Consider the following 22274-nt stretch of genomic DNA (forward strand, 5'->3'; position numbering starts at 1 on the left):
GACTCAAGGTCGTTACGTTTTGCAGATGAGTGCGAAGCAGTATGCAAGGCTAGTTCCGAAAGCCCATCGGGCACAAAGGACACCAGTGATTGACCGTCCTATGCGGCCAAGGATGATCGCTTGGGCAGGACCAGCTGCATTTTATCCTAACAGGTTAGATAGAGTGGTACTCTAGCTCTTCGTCAATTTCGTTTCAAGTTATCGTGGAACTTCTTAGTGTCTTTCCATTTCTGAAACATCTTCAAGTTGACACATGTGAGGGTAATACAAACAATCTTCAGCAAATTCTTTGCACAGCTATGGCTGTAATTAATTTAAGAGATTGAGTAAGCATCAGTGCTTGTATTTTATGTAGTGCCTATAGTTAGACCCAATTTTATGAAAAGATTCGTAGGTGCTCCAATTATGAAAACTTGCTTTTTAGTGTAGGGATGATTGACTGAGTAATGATTGATTGAGCAATATATAAGGCATGTTCGTATCCGAATGACGTCATAGCCCTCCTACACAGGCAATTACACCCGTTAACCGCATTCTGCATACACATAACTATAGTGTATAGGGTCGAAACGACATGAAGCACAGTGCAGTTGCGTAAGTGGCTGCGCTCGAAGCGGCACGGTGGAGAAAGCGGTTAGAATCAAGGTGGCAGCATTGGGAATTGTCCTGAAAATGGTCCAGAATTTTCTTTTTGAGTATTGTAGATTCTAGGTGCTTATTTTGGGGAAGTTAAATCCATATTTAGACTCATGGGCCGACATTATGATCTGGCAAGTGAGGTTGTGTGAAATAATTTTTTTTCAGAACGATAAATAAATAAATAAATAAACTAAATAAGCCGCCTGATATGATTTCAGTGAAGCCCAGTGCACGTTGTTGTGGGTGATTTGGAGAGCTTCTTCGTAACGAACACTAAAATCGAAATACTCTCTCTGTAGTGCTGCTTTCAAACTTCAGTAACACCTAGATACTGTTATTAAGGTTCTATGAGATCGACAAATGGTATAAAGGTCGGATTGACAAGCCAGAACAAGTCCCAAAGTTACATATAATCGATCCCGCAAATCACTTGAAGTCGCTGGCGGAAAGGCAGGAACAAGGTACACATAAGTTTGCATTTTTTTGCACTTATTTTCGTGTGATTACATAATTCTAGCTTATGAACTTCTTCAGAAAAGAAGAATTCTGTTCCATGCAACATCGGTTTCGCATCTCGTTCCCAGCAGTCTACATCAACCACAAGCGAAGTACAGCGTGATGAGCTAGAACGGAAAGCAAGGAAAATGGAGTGTACGTGATAATATTTAATAGATTATTCGTTCCTTCTAGAGAAATACGCTGAAATGGCTTCGTATTTGCTTAAGCTATTGAAGAGGGAAAATTTTATGTTAGAATGAGAGCGTTCTGAACGACGCGGGGATCTTAGTTGAGTCGGTATTGCAAACTAGTGGTGCTTGTATAGAATCGAATTGGAAATTTTGGATGAATTTACCCAGTTGGGAGGCATAGATTGGAAAGCAATTAACTTACACTCTCACATGAAGCTCGGTGCAGTTGCGTAAGCTGCGCGGGTGAGTAGAATCAAGGAGGACCCCTACTAGCACCGTTCATCGCTTCAGTTTGCCGTGGTCCCACCTCGACCCCAATCGTTGTCTCCACTGCGCCGCTCCGATCGTAGTAGCCTAGTTTTCTTTCCTAGTTTTTGTTCATTGGATTTTTTGGGCTTATTTTTCAAAAGTACATTGGAGTCAAAACGACATAGACTCAATATAGCTCACATAGCTGCAACCGCGCAAGCATTTGCGTATGTAGTTGCACTCCCCCTACCCTCTAGTTCCAAGTGGGCTACAGAGATGAGTAAGGCGCAAGCGAATGCGCAATTGCAGCGCCTTCAAGCTCCTTTTGATCCGATTGTTGTTCCACTTCTCTTAAAATTTTTGTAATGTTGATAGTAGAGATAAAGCCATTTGTTGTCTCCAGTCTTGGGGGACATCAGGTGTGCTCGATGAATAAGTAAATAATTAGTTGATTGTAATCGGTAATAATAATTCGGATTCTGATCTTATTTATCTGATGTACTTGGTCCGTAACGTAGAAAAGGCGTGTGAGTTTCTCTGCGAATGTTGAGATTGCACTGGTTTTGTTTCATTTATTTTCATTCAATTCCTTTTTTTATTGTAATAGCAGAATTTTCTTGAGAACTTAATTTTAGTACCACTACCACTTTAGATCTTGCATACAGTACGTCTTACGTATTTTAACTTTTTCTTTTTGAAAAGATTTGCGTTCCGATGTTTTCAGTGTTCGTTGATCCTGACTCCACGAATTTTGCTACATTAACTGTGCTCAATCATTACAAAGTGTTCGAACACCTCTTTGGCGCAGGTATGTATGGGGTCATGTATCATGTCATCTTGTTTCTTTGCACTTCTGAATTCACTTAGTCCGTGACGTTTTATTTCATAGACTATTGCTTGAATCAAAATCACTTGATATTTAATTCATGTACATTCTACTGCGTTACATCTGTGCAAATAGTTGACTAATGGCAGGACAGCTTTACGGCGACGTTTTTCTTTGAAAGTGCGTGGAGGATAGCTATAGCATAGCACAACCCTGGCTCGTTCGGGAATTCCCCTCAAGAGGCAAACCGTTTTGCGTCCTCTCTGAACAGGGTTAACATTGAGACACCGACAGTCCTGTAAGAACACTTCTCATTATTGACTTAAAATGTCATGTTGTTCGAAAGCAGTTCTGTTCTTTTTGCTTTATCGGTTTTCATCCTTTAAATACGGTTGTATATCGAACAGTTCTAAAGGATTTGTGCCCCGTCGGTAACGGTAACGTTATGCCGACGTAAAAAGGCCTCATTGGTCGGTATTTCATAGTTCGCGTGCTTTAAGACGGATATGTCTTTTTATCGATAATACTCATCGACCCGTTGCTGTGATTTATCAAACCTTTTGTCCTTTAATGTCGTCCCAGTAAGCGGAACGATACATATTTTGCCGCAAAATCAGGGCTATGTAGCGAATGAAACGAATGGAATATATTTATTTTGAATATTATGTTTGTAGAACGTATTTCCCAGTCTGGCGTTGATGATTCGAGTATTACAATGAAACAACAGCTTTGTAATTTCGCCAGAGTTTACAGAACGAGTACAGCGGGTGACTCCCACTGATTCAGTTTTCACATGTAGCTCAGTATGCGTATATTTCAGTAGTGTATTCCAAACCACTGTAACTTCAATCGCATTTTGTTTCGCTCTAGCAAGCTGTTGCAGTTCATACTGGTTGTTGGTGAACATTACTCGTAAGGACTCGTCTTCGTGGTCGAAGTCGGTATTTTGTAACTTGATTTCGTAGCTTTCTGACTCATTTTGGGGCTTTGCGATAGAAATGACCATAGAAGAAATCTTTGGTGTCCCAGACCTTATATTCAGCAGGTGGATATTAATTTGCATTTCTGTATCTTACAAGTGGACATAGATACCATTATATGGAGAGTGCATCCAATCTATAGATCTGACATATAGTTGAAACACCGTTTTTAAAATAGAAGAATTGGCTAGCTCTGCTGACTTCTATCTCTACGAATTCAAAGTGAGTTCAAAGTTCGCAACAAAAGGTGTTAGATAACACAGTGCGAACGAGGTAGTACTTGGGAACGGTAGTGTATGAGGCCAGTCACATGGGAAAGATAAGGTGTAGACAACCGTTTCATCACTTAGTTTCTAGTTCTAAGTTTCGCAACATTTCAAAACATTTTGTAAATTTTTGTAGGTGTTTTCTTCGAAAATGTGCAAAACGTCGATGTTGCATATGGAGAGCACGGTGTTTATTATGGAAATACTGTCTCAGCTCACAGTACTTCGTCGCAACCTCAGGTTTCTTTCTACTTATATGGTTTGAGCTTAAGAATTTTCCCAGTTGTGTTAAGATTACTTGAATTTGCTCTTTAATTTTTATTCCTTATGTGCCCCTTCATGATTGCAATTTATTTGAGTTCTTAACTTTTTTTTTTTCATAATTTACATCCTTCAGGTGACGCTTGAATCATTCAAAACTAAAAGTTACAATACTTTAATTATGTTAAATTTGGATGGTAATCCTTACGAGAAAAACGGTTCCATTGCTCACTGGATAGTTTCGAATATTCCTGATGGCAAAGGTGTTATGGAAGGAGATGAGGTTGAGTTTCACTTGTCATTTTGCATCAGAATTTGATTTTGTGTTTTCTATCATGTTGTCATATCGTAGGTTGTAAAATATGTCCAGCCGTTACCATTCTGTGGGACTGGTTACCACCGTATAGTTTTCCTGTTTTTCCGGCATGAGCAGCCATTGAAATCGTTCCCGCAGTTAAATAGGTACTTGATTTCTTTGCTACGTATTTCTTTCCGACCGTTTTGTAATATTATAAATGTGAGGAACTTTGTTCACTTTTCAGCGATTCTCTTGAGGGGCGGATTTTCTCACTGTCGCATTTCTACAAGCAAAATGAAGATGTGATTACACCTTCTTCAGTACTGTTTTTCCAGACTATTTATGATGAGTCGGTCAAAAAACAGTTGCATAAAATGGGTGAGCTTCCAATAATAAATCTATTGCTACGAAACGCTGTAATTTCAATGTTTCCACATTGAAATTATAACGTTTCGTTCTCTCCACTGTAGTGCCTATTCATCTGTGGTGTGTTTTAGGAGTGAGCTGATTTATTCAGAAGTGTTCCAAGTAATTTTTTCGCTCTACCAAAAATCATAATTTTAGCAGATTTTTCTTTGTAAAATGGCAAAAAATCTGTTAGCGTACTTTGAAGTATCCATGAAAGCCCTTAAAGGTAGCATACCACGAACCTGATCTTATGTGTAACGAACAATTTTTTGCTGCACCTGAGCGTCTCAGAATGACGATAAAGTTCACTCCACTTTGCTTTATTCGAAACAAAACTAGTACGAATGAAAATTTTGTGCATCCAAAATTCTAAAATTTCGAGGTGTTGTAATAAATATTCCAGAGTTTGACCTACGAAATTTTTGTCTGCCAGTAGTTTCTACATACTATATTCACGGCCTCGCTTCCATATTATATTATATATATATATATATATATATATATATAAACTTACTTCTTTTTATTTGGCATATATCACTTTTCATCATATAATGCATTTGATAGTGCATCATTTTATTCGACAGTGTTCTAGGCTTAAAATCCCCTATATACGAGTACAAGTATAACGAGCCTCTAAAACCCGTTCAAAAAGAGTTTCCCAAGAAGCCACAACCCTTCGATTTGTAGGTTTCCTACGTTGTATGATCAGAAGCTCTTACTGTTTGTTGGGATTTTTGAGATTTGTACTATCAGGTATCTTGACATGTATCGGGATACTAAGGAAGTTGAAAAAGAGCTGTTGGAAGAACGACTGAAGCGTGCTCAACTGGGTGACTATCAGGTGTGAACGTTTTCTCATCCTGATCCTTCCATTTCGTTTTCATTTTCTTTTTTTTTTGTCTTTCAGAGCATACATAAAAGCGAATATGCCATGGTTTCTATCATATTGAGTCACTGTAATCCCGCAGTCCATTCAGATATAAGTTACAATAAACCATAAACCAAACTAACCAACCACTACATTAAACCGCTTTTCCAAAAGGTTTTTGTAGTCATTCCCCACAATTGTCGCCCTTCTTAATTTCTCGTCATGAGCATCGCAAAAGTGGGAGGTGTTGTCTCTGCTGCTGTCGAATTACTACTCAATTTTTGGTGTGTGTGTTTCTCGCAATGCAGCGGGCAGTGCGAGCAGATATTATCATAGATGCGATAGACGGAGCCGGTACTCTAACCCCCCTCCACTTTTGAACGGTAGGGGAAGGGACATCCTTCACTTTTAAACGGTTGTCGAAATTATCCCCTTCACTTTTGGAGGGTTGGCGAAAGGACCCCTTCACTTGAGCTGCACCCCATGAGCTAAATCCCCTTCACCTGAGGAGAGTTCGGCTTATCCCTATCGCACCTATGGATATTATAACATGCTGGACAGAGTAGCTTATTGAAGCTTGAGAGCAGCCGGCAGTTCATCGTGACAGGAAAGATGTTTGCTGCTGAAGATTCCATGTTTCCGTCATATCCTACCTGTCATGGTTTGCGCCGACGCTGGAGCAATAAAGAGGTCCCATCACTCTTTTCAAGAGATTTGCACTGAAATGATTTCTCACGAAGAAGGCAAAAATTGAAAAAGAGTCACACTAGATACCGTATTTAATCAATTCATCTGTGACTACAGCGCTGGCTTTCATCTGCATCACTCATTTATAACCACTTCACATTAACGCCACATTTCAAAGTGGATTGAAAAAAAGGTACGAGGTAACATCAAAAGCGTTCTCAAGCGTAGATATGAATTTTTTTCTACTTCAACTCTTAAAAATTACACCGTCTAAATGGTGCCCTTAACAACTGATACAAATTTGGAGGCGTTCTTGGAAGTTTCACCATCATGAGCATGTCGGGCAAAATTCATGAAACTTCTTCTTGAATCGATTCCGTCAACTGGTGCAGGGACCGAGGACGGTGTTTGAAAATCTTGGGCTTGAGGTACACTCACATGGAAAAGCCACAGGTACTTAAAGGCATAGGTGCGATAGGGAGGAGCCGGATCCTCTTCAGCTGAAGCGGGTCCAGCTCATGGCGCGCAACTTAAATGGCGAAGATCCCTTCGCCAATCGTCCAAAAGTGAAGGATGTCCCTTCCCCAACCCTACAAGGGTGAAGGGGGTCCTTTCGCCAACCGTACATAAGTGAAGGGGTCCCTTTGCCAACCGTACAAAAGTGAGGGGGTCGGAGCACCGGGTCCGACTATGCTGACATGACATCTATGCCTAAAGGCATCACTCCACGAATCTGGCGTGGTATGGATTTTCGTTGGAGTATACCTATTTCGGGTCGTAGATTATGAATACAGGGGCGGTTCCGCTCATCTCTTCCTTCGCTGTAAACAGATGGCTCCGGATTGCAGTTCCTTACGACGTCCTCTATTGCAGCGTTCCACCCTTAAGCTGCGGTCCCTCTTGCGATTCGTCGAATGAAATGAATTGCCTAACGGGGCGTCTGAATGGATTTACTACGAATCGCAGGCGGGGGTGGCGCGTAAGGGTGGGGTGTTACAATATAGGTAGTAAGGAACCGCATTCCGAAGTCGCCTGTTTATAGTGATGTAGGGGGAGAAGAGCGAAACCACCCCTTTATTCATAATCTACGATCCTACATAGGTATACTTCAACGAAAATCCATACCACGCCAGATTTCTGGGATGATGCCTTTTAAATCGGCTGTAGTCACGGAACTCCCTTGCATTAAGACACGTGATGTTTCCGGGTGTTCTCACCTTTTTGCGTCATCCGGGTGGTTTTCTTTTCAGTTGCTCTTAATCTTTGAACCCAAAGCGAAACCGTTTTCGGTCTAGAACACTTTTATTAGCACTTAAACCGAATCGAATGCGAAACTCCCTCTGCGTTGCAGTTACAGATTCGCTGTCCCGAATAAACCCTCCATTACAAATTTTCGATGCTCACCCGATCACGGTATAGTGACAACTGGAAACTTTATTATGTACTCTACCTAACGAAAAGGGCAACATCCCTCTACCTGCTGTAATATTCACAGTAATTTTTCGAAATTTCGAATTTGGAAGTTATTTCTTTTGCTCCCTGTATAATCCTGCAAAGTCATTTCGACGGAAACAGATCTCGGTTCCTTTTGGTGTCATTACACAAATGATGCAGAACACACCACGACACCACGACCAGATGGTCATGGAATCTCCACATTGCTACCCTGGCGATGGAATGCATCACACTCTTATCGAGTCCGCCTGCAGTGTCTCTACATTTACATATAATAGGATTTCAGCGAAGGCAATAATGAACACTTAATTGCCTGGATCAATCATACCTACAGATCGCTGTTTTGTATATCGCTTCCTATACTGCAGCAATCATAACGCGAGCGCTGGTTTTCTTGATGTGGATAGTTTAGAAGCCCAATGCTTTTACCTTTTGACTATACATATTTGAATTCTCAGTGCAAGTATTATTTCAGGCACCAAAATGGCTAGACCCAAATTACAATGAGAATAAAAAGAGCATGCCTGCATGGATGCATCGCAGGCTTCTTGCCAGGGAAGGAAGATATCGAGCCTTATATGATAACTCATTGAAGTCATGATTTCTAAATTAATAGCATACATTGAGTCTTTAGAGTTCAATTTTGTTACATTGTTGTATTTCCGTCATCTCAAGGATATATGTAATAAAGAACAATTAACGTGCAGGTCTGACTACGCGACGTAGAGTGTAAGTGTTCCCATAGGATTTTAGGGATTCCCATAGGATTGGCTTGTTGCTCAAGTGGAAATGAAAACATTTCTGCTTTCATGTGCAAAACTCAATGAAATATCTTTTTAATTATGTCGTAATGCTTAATAACCTGGTAGTCAACTGTAGAGAAGAGTAGAACCTAGAACCTTCTCACCAAGTTTGAGACCGTTTTTTCTCCACTAAATATGAGGGAAGAAATGAATAGAAGAATGAGAGCAGCTTGGGCAGCATTCGCAGCCGTCAGGGAAGCTACGGACCAACTGAGAGACCAAGATCTTCGTGCCATCTGTTCGACTCGACAGTTCTTCGAGCGCTCTGTTACGCAGCGCAGACGTGGGCAGACACCGTTGCCACGTCAGGAAGTTATTTACTACCTACAGAGCCCTTGAGAAATGTCTTCTGAAGTTTAACCGGCGCACACAACACCTAGCCGCTCTTCGCAGCTCCAACTTAAGAGGAATGTCCCGTCTTCGCGACCCAGCGGAATATATATCGAAAGCAAAACATAGATGGGCCGGTAACATCATGAGAAGAATCGACGATAGATGGACTAAAAGAACGCTAGAGTGGATCCCAAGAGATGCTATTCGCCCTCGAGGGAGACCTCCAGCGAGATGGGGTGACGTGTTCGCTTCACGGATGGACCAGCTGAGATTTCAGCTGGTTACGGCTCAAGGACCTCGTCAACGTTACTCACGAAACTTGAGAACACCTTGGATAACAATGGCGAGGGAACGAAACGAGTGGAAGAGATGCTGGGGCCCGCACCTCCAGTGAAGACGGACCATTCAAGTAGCTAAGTATCTAATTCAGTTGCTCCAAGTAATAAACTAATCTGTACTTCTGAAGAGGGGCACATTTTATTCTTCATGGAGCATTCAGAGTGGCTCTCATTGTCTTTAGCAGGCTAAAAGTCACTATCCAACAACAATCCATTCTCGAACAAGAGAGATATCGCTTTGTACTGTTTGACGGGCTATTGTGTATTGCATCCTCGATTTCAATTGACTATACTTTGTTGGACGTATGTTTCAGATGAGAGATTTGTGATGAAAACTTTATTATAACGAAATCCTACTCTGCTTTTGAGACTACAATTGTGCAAGCGGTTGAGGCGTGGTGGGGCTCCGCAGACCCTACCCATGGGAACAGTAGCTTACTCTCTTGGACGTTTTGATACCACTGAAATAGTGATGCGATTGAACAAATACGCCAACGAGAATGCTTTATCTCCGATGTTTATTTCGTTGAGTTTTATACATTTGTATGATTGTATATTATTATGTATATTAAAATATCGACTTTCGTTAAAATATTGATATAAATTACGAAGTGGGTAAAATAGTGTTGAGGGCTCTCACATTGTTCTAATGGAACTGCACTTTAGAGCGCGAAAAAAACGTTATTAGAAGACGTTCTCAACTGATGAATGGCTTTGGGGATAGTTCGTCAATATGCAGATCATCGCTGGAAGTGAATAGCTGATTCGGTAAGGGCCCTAAAGCCTGAGCATTAGTCTTAGAGTATCTATGACATGCAGCCTAAGGTTACTAAGAGAAAAAAGGAAGATAGAGCTGGAACTAATAATGCTTTGACTTCATCAAACTTTCCAAACAGACTTGCTGGAAGTGACTAGCTAAGTCATATCGTGTAGTTAAGCGAAACCAAAGGTGGTCTGAGAGATGGCTCCTCGGGAATCTGTACTTGACAGTTAAGAACCATCTTTGTGTTCTAGGAATGGTTTTGTGCTCTAAAGTAAAATTCGACTATAGCAATGTTGAAAGTCCCCTGCCCCCAACTGCATTTTATCCTACGAAGTTGCACAGTGATTTCAGTGCTGATATCTGTAATGAGGGTAGGTACAGTTTCAACAAACTCAAAAATGCACTACAAACTAAAATCGTTCGGAGTTGTTTCCGTTACTTCAGCAACTGTTGTGTTCACACCGTCCATCTGCATCTCTGTGGTCTCCATTACTTCAACAGGCACCGGGGTTGTTTCAGGTTCCTCTTCGTGGAAGTCATGATGGGAGTTTGCATCTACTAAAACATTCACATGTTAACAATTATGAATATGAAACTTTTAGGTTAGGTTAACGGTGTACACAGTATCATAGTTGTGATAAATGATGTGAGAAAATATGGATTCGGAAGTTCGCGACATCAATTGCGTTGGATATTGATCGGTCCTGGAACCTAGTGAAAGTTCTGAAGATATGTGTACGAGTCTATTTGGAGCCGTTATCAAGATTATCATCTGAAATTTCACCATGTCATGCCATCATATGAAACACACAAAAGAGAGATCACCGCTAAAAATTGAATCAAAGAAAGCAGTTTTTGGGCCGACCACTCGGCAACCGTCGAGTCAAGTTCCACAACTCAAAAAAACGAAGTATATTTTTGCGAAAGCTGAGGTGTTCTCTCGGATAACTCCGAGATCGTGGCGAATATTCAATAAATATGAAAAATTCTAAACGAGGCTATAGTGGCTTTACTGCTATCCGCGAGCGGGCAACAATCAAAGAGGTCTTCTCAGAGGCTATTTGAATGAAATCAATGAATACGCTGCTGAGGGCACTGGTGGGTGTACGGGGATGGCGCGTTATAATGTGGCTCGTAGGAAAAATAGTAACGAAAGCCGTTTTCCAAACCGGTTTTTTTTAGGATGAGTAGGGGGACTGAGCTTGTTCGTTCCCATAATATTCACCGATAATCCTATCTTTTCCCGAAGAGATCCCAACATCGCCAATTTCATGATTTTAGAGAGAGACAAAACTAACTCACTCTCATAAACATCGATTCAAGAAAACGAGAAAGACGCTGGTCGCGTTTTTTAAAATTCATTTTCTTGAGTTTGGCAAGGTATGCAGGGTTATTGCCTGTAGATATTTTGTTGCAATGTTTTCTTTTTTTGCGGTTATCACTGATACGAGCGAGTAAGCATGTATTTGAGGTCGACAGAACCGTGTATAATGCCTATAGTCTCATATTTCATACAAAAATGTAATAAGAATTACTGTTTTTAGTGCAGAAATCGATGCTTGTCTTTGATGAATATAACTAGCGCATTTCTTAAAATGACTAGCACTGTTTTTGAGTTGTCTTATGTTCAACAGCACTCACGGCATGACTTGATATCCTCAGGAAAACGTTTGGTCAACAAGCTTAAAGGTTGCATAACACGAATCTGACGTGGTGAAGGAATCCGGGTAGAATATGGAGTTACGGTTGTAGATTGCTGGATCAGGGGTGGTTCCGCTCATCTCTCCCTGATCATCGTAAGAAATGGCGTGGAAGACGATGATGTTTACGAAGATTTCAGTTGTAATGCGCCACCCTTGTGCACACGTCGCGTCCAAGTCCGTGCGGTCGAAGACCAATGACGTTTTCTCACCAGCCCATTCAAGTGAAGCCAATGAATAGGATGCTAAGGGGACCGGAACGTGAACGTAAAGGAGCGTTCTAACGTTTATCGCAATAACTAAGGTGGTTTCCAAGCCTTTTCTTACGATGATCGGGGAGAGATGAGCGGAACCCGACACGGAATTCCGTAAACTACAACCCTATCTTCAGCGCTTCCTTTGGATTCCCTCATCACGTTAGATTCGTGGTATGCTGCCTTTAAGATAACATTTCGCATTTAATGGGATAAATGCGTGTCTCACAGTTATATTGATAGCGCAGAAAATAAAATATCATGCACTACATATGTCCTGTAAAAATCCACGTGAAACACCGAATGTTAGCCATTAGAACATTAGATACCTTTGCAACAACAACCGGATTTTCCAGTAAGTTTCTACCATCATTCAACTGTTTAGGTTGTCATGAGTACACTACTCTCAAATCAGTTCTTTCTTTGTCGAAAGGCCAGATGAGGTGACAAGATCTCGTGAGAATCGACAGGTTGGATGACAGATGGGTGCACAACAAAACCAACACCGCCTACATTTCACGACGGAACCTTCTTTCCACGAATGACGAGTGCACCGGCTCCCTGTGTCTTACGTGGCTCCTTGTGCTCACGGGGAATTCGATACGATCTGCTGCTCCGAGAAGGGCATGTAGGTCAACGTCATTGGACACTGTTCTCGCGTTGTAGGAACAGAGTCTGAGGCAGTCTCCATGGCACGTTTCAATCCATAATAATTAGTAATTAATAATTTAATTTAATCCAGAATCAAAGACGTCTTTCGCAGCCTGAGATTTGATCCCCTCTCACCGGTCCCCATACCGTCCGACGTATGAACACGGCGGCGACCAGTGTTCAGGGTACTGATACAATGTGTGTGCTCGAGTGGCAAGAAGACTTTTTCCCAAACTAAGCAGCCTAAGCTTAGCTTTCACCACAGGTCGTAGCCCAACCCACACGGATCAACGAGTTACCCTGCGACGTTTTGTTAAGAGAGTGGTGAGTTTTGGCAATGGTTTACTCTTAGCTAGGTTTTCGATTCCGAAAAGTTGGAATGTCGGAGATGTCAAGCTCCTTCTCAACTTGTGAGATCCTACCTCTGCTGTGCATCGCAATTTGACGCCGAGAGTCTCTAGTTGTCCCAAACCTTGAATCGAAGTAGAAGGCCAAAAAGCTATTTTCGCACCAACGTAATAAAATTGATGCAAATGTGGTAACATAAATTGTAGAACTAGCGCGATTCACAACAACACTAATATCCAATGCTGTAGCAGCAATAGCACTCTTAAAGGGAGAAGATGATGTGCACTCTGCTAAGATGAAGTGAAATTTTCTAGAACTTGCAGCAGTGTATATTTTAGCTTGTTTTAATCAAGTGAACCACTTTTTCATTTTGATCTGACTCGCGGACTTTTCTTGTCTTTTCTTGAAGAGATTCTTTGTGGGATCATCGAAAAAAAACTACTTTCGCTTCGACTCGTCCGGACGTTTTTTGTTCCTATAGTGCACCAAATCGCATCGTCAATGTGATCAATCAATCACATCAGTCACCAAATTATAGTAGCTAAAGGATGCAATCATTGAAGGTAGAATATTTTGACTGACTGTTATGAATTGTTGCTGTCTACTTATCCTGGTGAAGGTATTTCATTTTGTTTTGAGAATATCGCTGAATATTTTAAAGGCATACTTTTTAGCATAGTTTACTATACTATATGGTTTCGCTGCACTTTTTGGGTTTAGCGTTATATCCGTAGCAAGACAACAATCCTCATTACACAAAATGAGAGTGGTTCTTTCAATTAATTGGATGAAACATCACGTTTATTGGCCTCTTACGCATAGAATTCTTACCGAAAGTATATTCAAACGTGAGTATGATGCCAACGTTGCGTGATGTCACTATAAATGCCACCACGTTAGTCCTGGACAAAATCCGTTTCTGATACTGTAGCTGGCAACAGAATCTACAATTTTTACGGTTGGACAGCGATTTCTTTTGAAGATTTCATAACCTGTTACCTATAGCCGACTGGGCGTGGATCACTGGTCATTTTGAACTCGACACCATCTTCCCAACATCCTTCCACACATCTGGCCTGTACGCGGACAATGTTCACCAAGAGCCGTTTGCCTTTCGGTGCCTTTATGTTGCTTTTTCAGAGAAAAACTTGCTAGAAATGTATGAAATGAGCAAACACTACCTTTAAATGGTAGAAGCACTGCTTTGTTCGTTTCTGTCCAATCTGTTTGATGGTGATATCAAACCTTCGGACAGCCTCATACGCGATCAGTTCGCCGCCACAACCTTTCGAAAACGACGGAGGAACCGTGTCACAGAAAACACCACCAAAACCCGTTGGACATCTGTTTTTGGATAGGTCAAGTTTAATATAGTTTCATTATGTAAACTTTGAAAAGGTATGAGAGGAAGCTATGAGAAGAAACCAACTTGCATCGGTTGCAGTTCCTGCTGTCGGTGAAGCCTCCATTACGACACGGCAACTGACGTGGACAGCGAGCTTAACTGGAGAATTTCTACATTTGCAAATCCACGTGCTCTTATGGATATCTCTATCTCGGTGTTGAAGGACGTGTAACGTGTTATCATTAAGAAAATGTATTTCCTTCGTGCAACTTATAGATGGGACAGTGTTAGAAACTTAGGGAAGAAGTGTAGTCAGAATTGTGCGGGATTCTCCCATATAATTCTGACTGCAGTTTTCTCCCCCGTTAGTCACATACTTTGGACATGGAGAGTGGATGGCAGGTAGCGGCGTCTAGTAAGACAGGGCTTTCAGATTGATGTAATTTTGTTAAAATATTTTTTATATTGCTACCCCCTTCACATTTCAGCTATTCTTAGAATCTTATTTTTGCGGCTCGGTTGTGTAGCAATTTTATGAGCTCACACAAAGAACAGAAATCGAAGAGAAGACAGTATGGTCCGACTGTGACTCTGGAAAAGAGGTACCATAGGGCCGGAATTCAAAAGTGACAAGATCGAGCGGCGTTTTCAATCTGAGATGAAGCCAAGTGAGAAATAAGTCGATTGTTAGCACAACTCCGTCAACATGGACGCCTCCGTACCAAGGTTTCTAGGCCTGTCGGTCATTGTCGACTCTGTAGCTCTGCATAATGATGCAATTACAGAATTTCCCAAGTGTTTGCGCTTTACTGCAAGTTTAACACTCAACTCATGTGATCGAAACTCAGATGGTATTCACAAAAGAGAGTGGCTCGTGGCAATATTGCTGCTCTCATTTATTTGAAAGGATTTGGCGCTACAAGATGGAGGAAATTTACACCACAACCTGGTCTTATAACATAGCTCCTTTAATTGACTCATCTTTTCTCTTTTTTCCGTCTCCTTCCGGCACACATCACTTACCATAACGGTCCACTAAAAGCTCTAGTAAGTAGATGATTAGAAGATAAAACACAGAGTTTCTGGCGTTAATCAATCCGTTTGGGATGTGCCCCCACGTCCTCTTCAATTCAGAATCGTTTGAGGTTTACGAACGTGTAACTGGCCCATACAATGCCAATACAATGCAGGGCTAGCCGATGTGTCAAGTCAGTGTTTTTATCCTCTCAGACAGATCTCGTACCAATTTATCGACCCTGAAGGGATGAAAGGCTTGGTGAGTGCTAGGCTGGATTCGAACCTTCGATCGATCGTGCAGGAAGCGGAACCTCTGACCGCCACACCACACCCGCCCTATACAAGATTACAAAGCTTAATGCGTGCGAACACCGGAGACGAAATAAATCGCATAAGTTTCTGTCTGTGTTTTACTGCTTATGATATTTTCGACCATTAAAACGAATTTGATGACTAACCACTATGTCGTTCATAAAATCCCCAGAAAGAGTACCTTGGCAATTATAATGGAGATTCAATATATAAACGTCAAGAAAAGACGGTCCTTCCATTTGCCCCATAGTTTGTTGGAGGTTCGGATCAACTGTTGTGAGAGCAGGTATGGATTTGTAGGATGAAAACCTGAAGTGAAAGAGAAAACAATGAAAAATTCAAATCAGATTAAATTCAGCGTTTGTTCGTTACTTTAACTCGTTCACCTCCGACGGTAGAGATAGAGTTCCTTTTTTTTCTGATAATGGTAATGTAATTCATTTCGTGAAGCCATTCAATCGTCAGCCGAAAGTGTTATACTCGATCTCTGTTTGTCAAAAAATTCCTAGATGGGTTTACGAATGGCCGAGTAAAGATTCTAAGATGTATTGAACATCTGGCTTAAAAGATTTTGCAGCTGTGTTTTGTTATAGTGTGCCTGCGAGGTTTTAGATGGAACTTTTATTTGCCTGACGTTTCGGCTTTTTCGCCGTCTTCAGAGGCCTAAATAGAGGATGAATGGAACAATGCTACGTTTATCCCGTCAAGTGCCACACCACCCTGGGTCAATGTTTCGATAATCGTTCAGGGTAATGAAAACAGAAACCCATTTACATTGAAAATGGCCTTACGTGTTGCTCCACCGGATGTGGCGCGGCTGGTTGCACGCACTTGTCACTCAGTGTACCAGCGAATGAGTATTACTGCGTGTAGATCACCAGCTGCGATATAGGTGATTTGATTTACACACAGAATATCAGGCGGTTATAGGTCATAGAGATAGCAAGATGTGAGTAGATTTTTCTATAATTTAATTGATTTTTTAACGCAGCATTGCTCCAGTCATCCTCTATCTAGTCCTCTGAAGACGGCGAAAAAGCGGAAACGTCAGGCAAATAAAGGTTCCATCTAAAAACCTCGCAGGCACACTATCACAAAACACAGACAGAATATGCCGAGGTTTCAAGACAAAAGAACATTCGAACTACTACGTGAAGATTTTGTAGCTTTACAAAAGCGTCAAAGTGAGTCTAGATTCGAGCAACGATAAACAGGGAAGCTCGTCGAATTTTTTGCGAATTGTTTGAGAGTTGGAAGGCTGGTCAGTAGTAATCAATTGCTCCATTCCTTCCGACTAAGCAGCAAAAGTCGCAGGTTTGTTCACCAATTAGTAAGAGAGCGGAATTTTCTTTTTTTTTTTTTGAAAAAGTAATACTCACTGCGACGGCAGAACTTTAAGAGGGTGCATGTTTGTGATACTTCAACGTATTTGCGTGTTTTTAAAAGTATTCGCCATGGTCAGTCAAACACAATTGTCTCGTCCCCTGACAAGGGTTATAAACAAAAATAAGAAGCCGTGTCCGTAAGTCAGAAAGAAAGAAGAGAACGAGAAAAAACGGAAGGTATTTTATGCAGAACACTTGTTCTGTCCTCACAGAGTTGCCAGTTCCAACTTGATCGAATTTTTCAGTGCCTCGGTTTTTTTTCCGGATTTTCAATGTGGACACATCATTGAATCTAGATAAGTGTTTACTCTTTATTGAAAAAAAATGACTGCTGACGAAAATATCTGAAGAACTTCTCAGAACTGCCATAGATGTTTTCCCTTTCGTTTCAATTGAAACACATTTTTTGTTGCTGTTGTTCAACAAAAGAGTTGCGCATGCAGATTGGAGTCTGTTGTTCAATATTTTTGAATCGAAAGAAGAACACAAGTTTTTTCGAATTTCCTACATTTTTTTTTTGGATGGACCAGGTTAGGTTTTTAACACTCCGTGAGCGCTGGAGACATTCTGTAATTATCTCTTTGTCTCCTCCCTCTAATTGTTTTCGATTTATAAACATAGCAAGGTGTGAGTAGATTTTTCTATAGAAAGAAGTTCTTTGCAACGATATACACTTACTCTGTTGGTGTGTAGTGCATCACACTTCCGACGTCGTATGGAAGACGGTATGTGTTAAGTTCTCTTGGACTGATCTGTAATAATCAGGTACGATTTGAATGATGGAACGATTTCCATCTGTTTACTAACTAATAACTGGGTTCAGCAAACATAATGATGCCCTTGAACTGATTCACCTTTGCGAAGTTGAAAAGAAGTGTTGGATCGACGACATTTCTGTTTAGTTGGACTGCAACATCTCGGTCGTACCTTGACTGCTCATGGAAGACTCCCAGAGAATGCGCCAGCTCGTGCGATGTGACCCCAAACTACAATACAGAGTTTCACTTTAAAACGAGCAGTATTTCCTGAAGCTAGCGTATCACGAAATTGGCGTGTTACAGAAACCGCAGATAAAACGTACAGTTATAGATTGAGTAGATAGGCATGGTCTCGCTCAAAGCCCCTTATTTATCCTAAAGACGTCGTGGGAACCGTTTTACTTGCTACGAAGTCCTTTAGAACGCGCCGCCGTTGTACATATTCCGATCCACTCACGAACCTATTCAGGTTCTATTTTACTTGAGTATGCTGATGACGAGAACCCGTTAACGTTCGACCGCTCGCTCATAAAAGCGATGCGCTGCAAATGATTTCGTAGGAAAGAACAGTGTCTTCCACACCATTTTTACGGGGATTAGGAGAAGATGAGCGGAGCCACGCTCGTTTCCATAATCTACACTCCAAACTCTACGTTTTTCCTGGGATTTTCTTATCTCGTCAATCTCACGATACGCTGACATTAAATATTTCGCCCACATTGCTTCACTCACATGCTCGCATCCCCTTCCAATGCTGACAACTTGTCGTCCGAGCGCATCGTCCTTTCCAACGGTACTCCAGCATCCTTGGTCGTTACCAATGAACTCCACAAACTGCCTTTCTGTAGTTCTGGGACGGAAGTTAATACATGTCTCCGCTTGCCAAAAAGCGATTGCACGGACAACATTTTCAAGAGCGCGTCCAACTTAAAAAAGAAACTCATTGATAAGTTGAAAAAGAATTATTCGAGTTAAAAAAAGTGGATACGAATGCAGACAATGTCAGTTTCCAGTAAGAAGAAAGATTAATTTTTGTTGATGTTATCGTTGATTATTCAGTTTGATGTGGTGCACTCTTCCTGAAAAGAATCACAACAACGATGCTTTGTGGCCTCCCTAAAATTTCAAGCTTTCTTTCGTTTTCTTGTTTGCTGATTCCTCGCAATCAGGATTGGATTTTAGATTCTAGGACTTCCTAACCAGCAACATTGCGCCTGCGATTTATTTATTTATTTTTTTATTTTTGCGACATTCTGTTGCCATCACGTTTAGATTTCCTAGGAAGGTGAATGAGCATAGCTGTGGAGAAAAACCCACCAATTGAGGGATGAATGGAGTATGGTACTCCATTCGTCCAAATAGTTTTTGGATACATGTAGTCCACGAACGCCTTGCGTTTAACTATTCTTCTCTTGTCTTCGTCATCGACTGAGCTTTCCACTATTTCCATCAAACGATCCGGATGAAGTACCATGTCTGATTCATAGAGAACTGAACTGAAAATCGGTGAGTAATTTTTGCGCTACTTCTGCTTATATAAACACAGGAAAGTCCAATTCCCCTATGGCAATCGCTATATACACACCATTTTGTAGGTGGCATACCGCAAAATTGATGCTGGAATCTCCCCAAGAAAAGATAAGTTGCGGTGTGTATTACTAGTGTCTGCATGATCACGCTCAATCCCTCTAATCGTCCTGGAAAACGGCCGGGAAACAACCTCACTGATCGCTTTTTCCTACGAGGCATGTTAGATCGCCATCATTGTATATGTGCCGGTTCCCTCAGCAGCCGATCCAAAGGTTTTACTTGAATAAGTTGTTGAAGAAACCTTATTGTTTATCTTCCGACAGCTTGCTGACACGGCATCGCGCGCAGGGCGGTGCATTTTAAATTGCTTAAAAAAAAGGTGCAAGAAATGCACAATCTCTCTCAGCCTCGAAGGCACCGCCGCTTCTGCAGAGCATTTTATTGGCTGATCAACTCCGCCACAGCTTCTTTACCCCACAATTACCAGTATCGAGAAAAAGGGCACAAATTGCATGTAGTCGGGTCAGAATAACATGAAGCACGGCGCATTTGCGTACGCGGTCGTGTACGTGGAGGCAGCAGTTGGGACCGAGGTGGGACTATCGCAAACTGCAGCGATGGTTGGTGCCGGCAAGGGTACCAGCACGCTCCTAACCGCTACGGTCCACCGCACCGCCTCGAGAGAAGCTGCGTACGCAACTGCGTACGTGTTTCATGTCGTTTTGACGCTACTACAGTCTGGCATACAAAGGCTTACATGTGTTAAAGTTACTCGCTCTAAGACCACTTGGCTAAATTCGTGGAGGCCATTTGTTTTTAATCCAGAAGACTCGTTCACATACGACCTCATGGTTATCGAGGATCCGAAAAATGGCTTTCAAGTTGAAATAAAGATTTGTAATACCGATGTAAACCGTCTAGATGGCGTCACCTAGCAAAAAAAAGTCTAGTCTTCAAAGCCAGACCATTCTTCGAAACTGGAACGCCAGTCACTTTTCCTTCTTTTTTTCATTTCGCTCATCATGATTTTGGAGTGTAAAGGATATTTGAGAACTGGGCCAGTGTCGAGATACCGGTCCGATAATATGAAAATCAAACCAAATTAGGCGAAGGAGCGCTGCGGTGGAGGATAGCGTTTACGATCGAGGTGGGACCCTTGCTAACAACACTCATCGCTGCAGTCTGCGATGGTCCCATCTATATAATATTATATATATATATATATATATATATATATAACAAAATGAAATCAGACTAAGTTAGATTTTATAAGCTAACTTAAGTTCCATTCACAGACATACCAAGATTTTCATCTAGAGATTTTAAAAATGCCTCAAAATGTGTTTCTGTCGTTTACATGGAGCGTTTCCACCGCATGTCTGGAAATCTTTCAGCAGAAGCTTGATTTTAATAATGTCCAACATTTGTTCGATTAAAATCTAAACTTTTACTTTGCCATTTGGTACCTTCCCTGCGATTGAAGTTTTACTCACAGTCGCTCGCCTTGGCTCATAAGGAAAATTTCCACGCTTTTGACTTATGTCAGGCAAGTCGTGTCGCGAAAAGAAGCAGAATAGTAAAATGTGCTCAGCTTCGATCAATCGATCTCTTTCGGATGCGCAATGACGTTCGATCTCAATTTAGGATTGCGTGGTCCATGAATGCGTAGGTGCCTATACAATGATTTGTGGGAACATCACTGTATTAAAGGCATCGTCCCACGAATCTGAGGTGGTGTAGATTTCAGGTGGAGTATTCGTATACGGGATGGGAGACTACGGAGAGAGAGGTGATTCCGTCCATTTCTTCCTAATTGCCGTAAAAAACGGCCCGGAAGATGCGGCGCCGCACAAGACTGGCGCGCTCCAATCGAACCTCTTGTACAAAATGGTGCGCCAAAACGAATGAAGCCGTATCTTCCGGGCCGTTTTTTACGGCAATTAGGAAGAAATGGACGGAATCACCCCCCTCTCCGTAGTCTCCCATCCTGTATACGAATACTCCACCTGAAATCTGCACCATCTCAGATTCGTGGGGTGATGCCTTTAAGTCAGTGCTTCATACCTACCCAAAGAGAACAGTAGTAACTTTATCGAAAAGAAGGGAAAAAGGCTCACTTGGCTAGGGGCGGTATCGAAGCATCGACCGCCCCTACCAATTCATTTCCTCCTACCACTGACTTACACTTGCTAAGCAGAAGATAATGCAATTCCTATCCCGATTCGGTTGTATTATAACAGCACCGTCAGGATAGTTTCCAAGAAATTAACGGATTCTACAGTGAGAAAGCAGCGAAGGGAATCGGTAGAATTGCTTACTTGTACTTTTCGTTGAGCTTTTTTATGGAGAAGGTTGGTGCGTCATACTGGATGATCTTCGATTCATCCTGAACAAGTTGTAATTTTCACGTCTTAAACTGGTATGGAATTATTGTATAATGGAAACGAAGTAGTAATAGGGTAGGAACTCACAAATGCAATCGTTTTGCCTTCATATTCGCTGGCAACAGATGCAGAAAGGGTGTCAAAAAGCCGTTGGTATGCAAATGGTTGAATAAGATCATTCAACTGAAACATATCTGCTTTACAATTCACCACTAAACTTGCAAAATCTTCCAGAAAAATCTAAATTCAGTTTGATTCGCAATTTTAAAAAGATATGAATGATTTAATGATTTTACTTCAGCAAAAAAAAACAGAAGAAAAAAGCAAAAAAAAAACCGATGAGAAGTGTACGAACCTGTACAAAAAAACCTATAGATGTTCGAGGGAAAAGCACATGTTAAATTGACTCTTATGAATCCAGAGGAACGCCTTTAATATACCTACCGTACGATTTTCCATTTAAATTACGGAGACTACTTGCCTAAGTTTACCCTACGACATAGCAAGGTTTTGAGATAAAAATAGTAATAAGAGGGAGAAAAATAGACTATAACGTCATATTACCGTGAATGAACCTTGTTCCGAAATCACAGATGAGACCAGGAAGAGTAGAGGCACCCACGCAGGCAGCATGGATTAAGCCAGCCATTTTTCATCGGGCAGCCCTATATAGGAACAAGTTTTTCGTTGTTCCGCGTCACATTCAGGCGGATCAGCGGCAAGGATC

At 41.4% G+C, this 22274-nt stretch overlaps 3 protein-coding genes across 4 annotated transcripts; 2 read left to right on the top strand and 1 right to left on the bottom strand.

Moving 5' to 3' along the window:
* Positions 1-25: 25 nt before the first annotated feature.
* Positions 26-8227, top strand: RB195_006839 (uncharacterized protein; the record flags this gene model as incomplete). Its single annotated transcript, XM_064180151.1, has 11 exons — positions 26-153; positions 982-1100; positions 1174-1290; positions 2302-2385; positions 3786-3889; positions 4047-4193; positions 4263-4372; positions 4453-4586; positions 5209-5299; positions 5370-5457; positions 8102-8227. 11 exons carry the CDS (start codon positions 26-28, stop codon positions 8225-8227), a joined length of 1248 nt encoding a protein of 415 aa, XP_064037046.1.
* Positions 8228-8838: 611 nt separating this feature from the next.
* Positions 8839-9156, top strand: RB195_006840 (uncharacterized protein; the record flags this gene model as incomplete). Its single annotated transcript, XM_064180152.1, has 1 exon — positions 8839-9156. The coding sequence occupies one exon, from the start codon at positions 8839-8841 to the stop codon at positions 9154-9156; it is 318 nt and encodes a 105-aa protein (XP_064037047.1).
* A 641-nt stretch (positions 9157-9797) lies between these two features.
* RB195_006841 (uncharacterized protein) lies at positions 9798-22006 on the bottom strand (the record flags this gene model as incomplete). Of its 2 annotated transcripts, none has more annotated exons than XM_064180155.1 (13): positions 9798-9877; positions 10275-10421; positions 13648-13760; positions 13816-13937; positions 13998-14160; positions 14246-14315; positions 15672-15799; positions 17554-17627; positions 17730-17861; positions 18366-18559; positions 18951-19129; positions 21482-21549; positions 21635-21739. In XM_064180155.1, the coding sequence occupies 13 exons, from the start codon at positions 21737-21739 to the stop codon at positions 9798-9800; spliced, it is 1575 nt and encodes a 524-aa protein (XP_064037048.1). The 2 variants fall into 2 exon arrangements, with proteins under 2 accessions (XP_064037048.1, XP_064037049.1); XM_064180154.1 differs by lacking the exon at positions 9798-9877 and adding an exon at positions 21992-22006 and having other exon boundaries at positions 10267-10421; positions 21635-21730.
* Between the last annotated feature and the right edge of the window lie 268 nt (positions 22007-22274).

Source organism: Necator americanus, chromosome I (genome assembly GCF_031761385.1).
Source record: "Necator americanus strain Aroian chromosome I, whole genome shotgun sequence".
In the NCBI taxonomy this organism is placed as follows: Eukaryota; Metazoa; Nematoda; class Chromadorea; order Rhabditida; family Ancylostomatidae; genus Necator; species Necator americanus.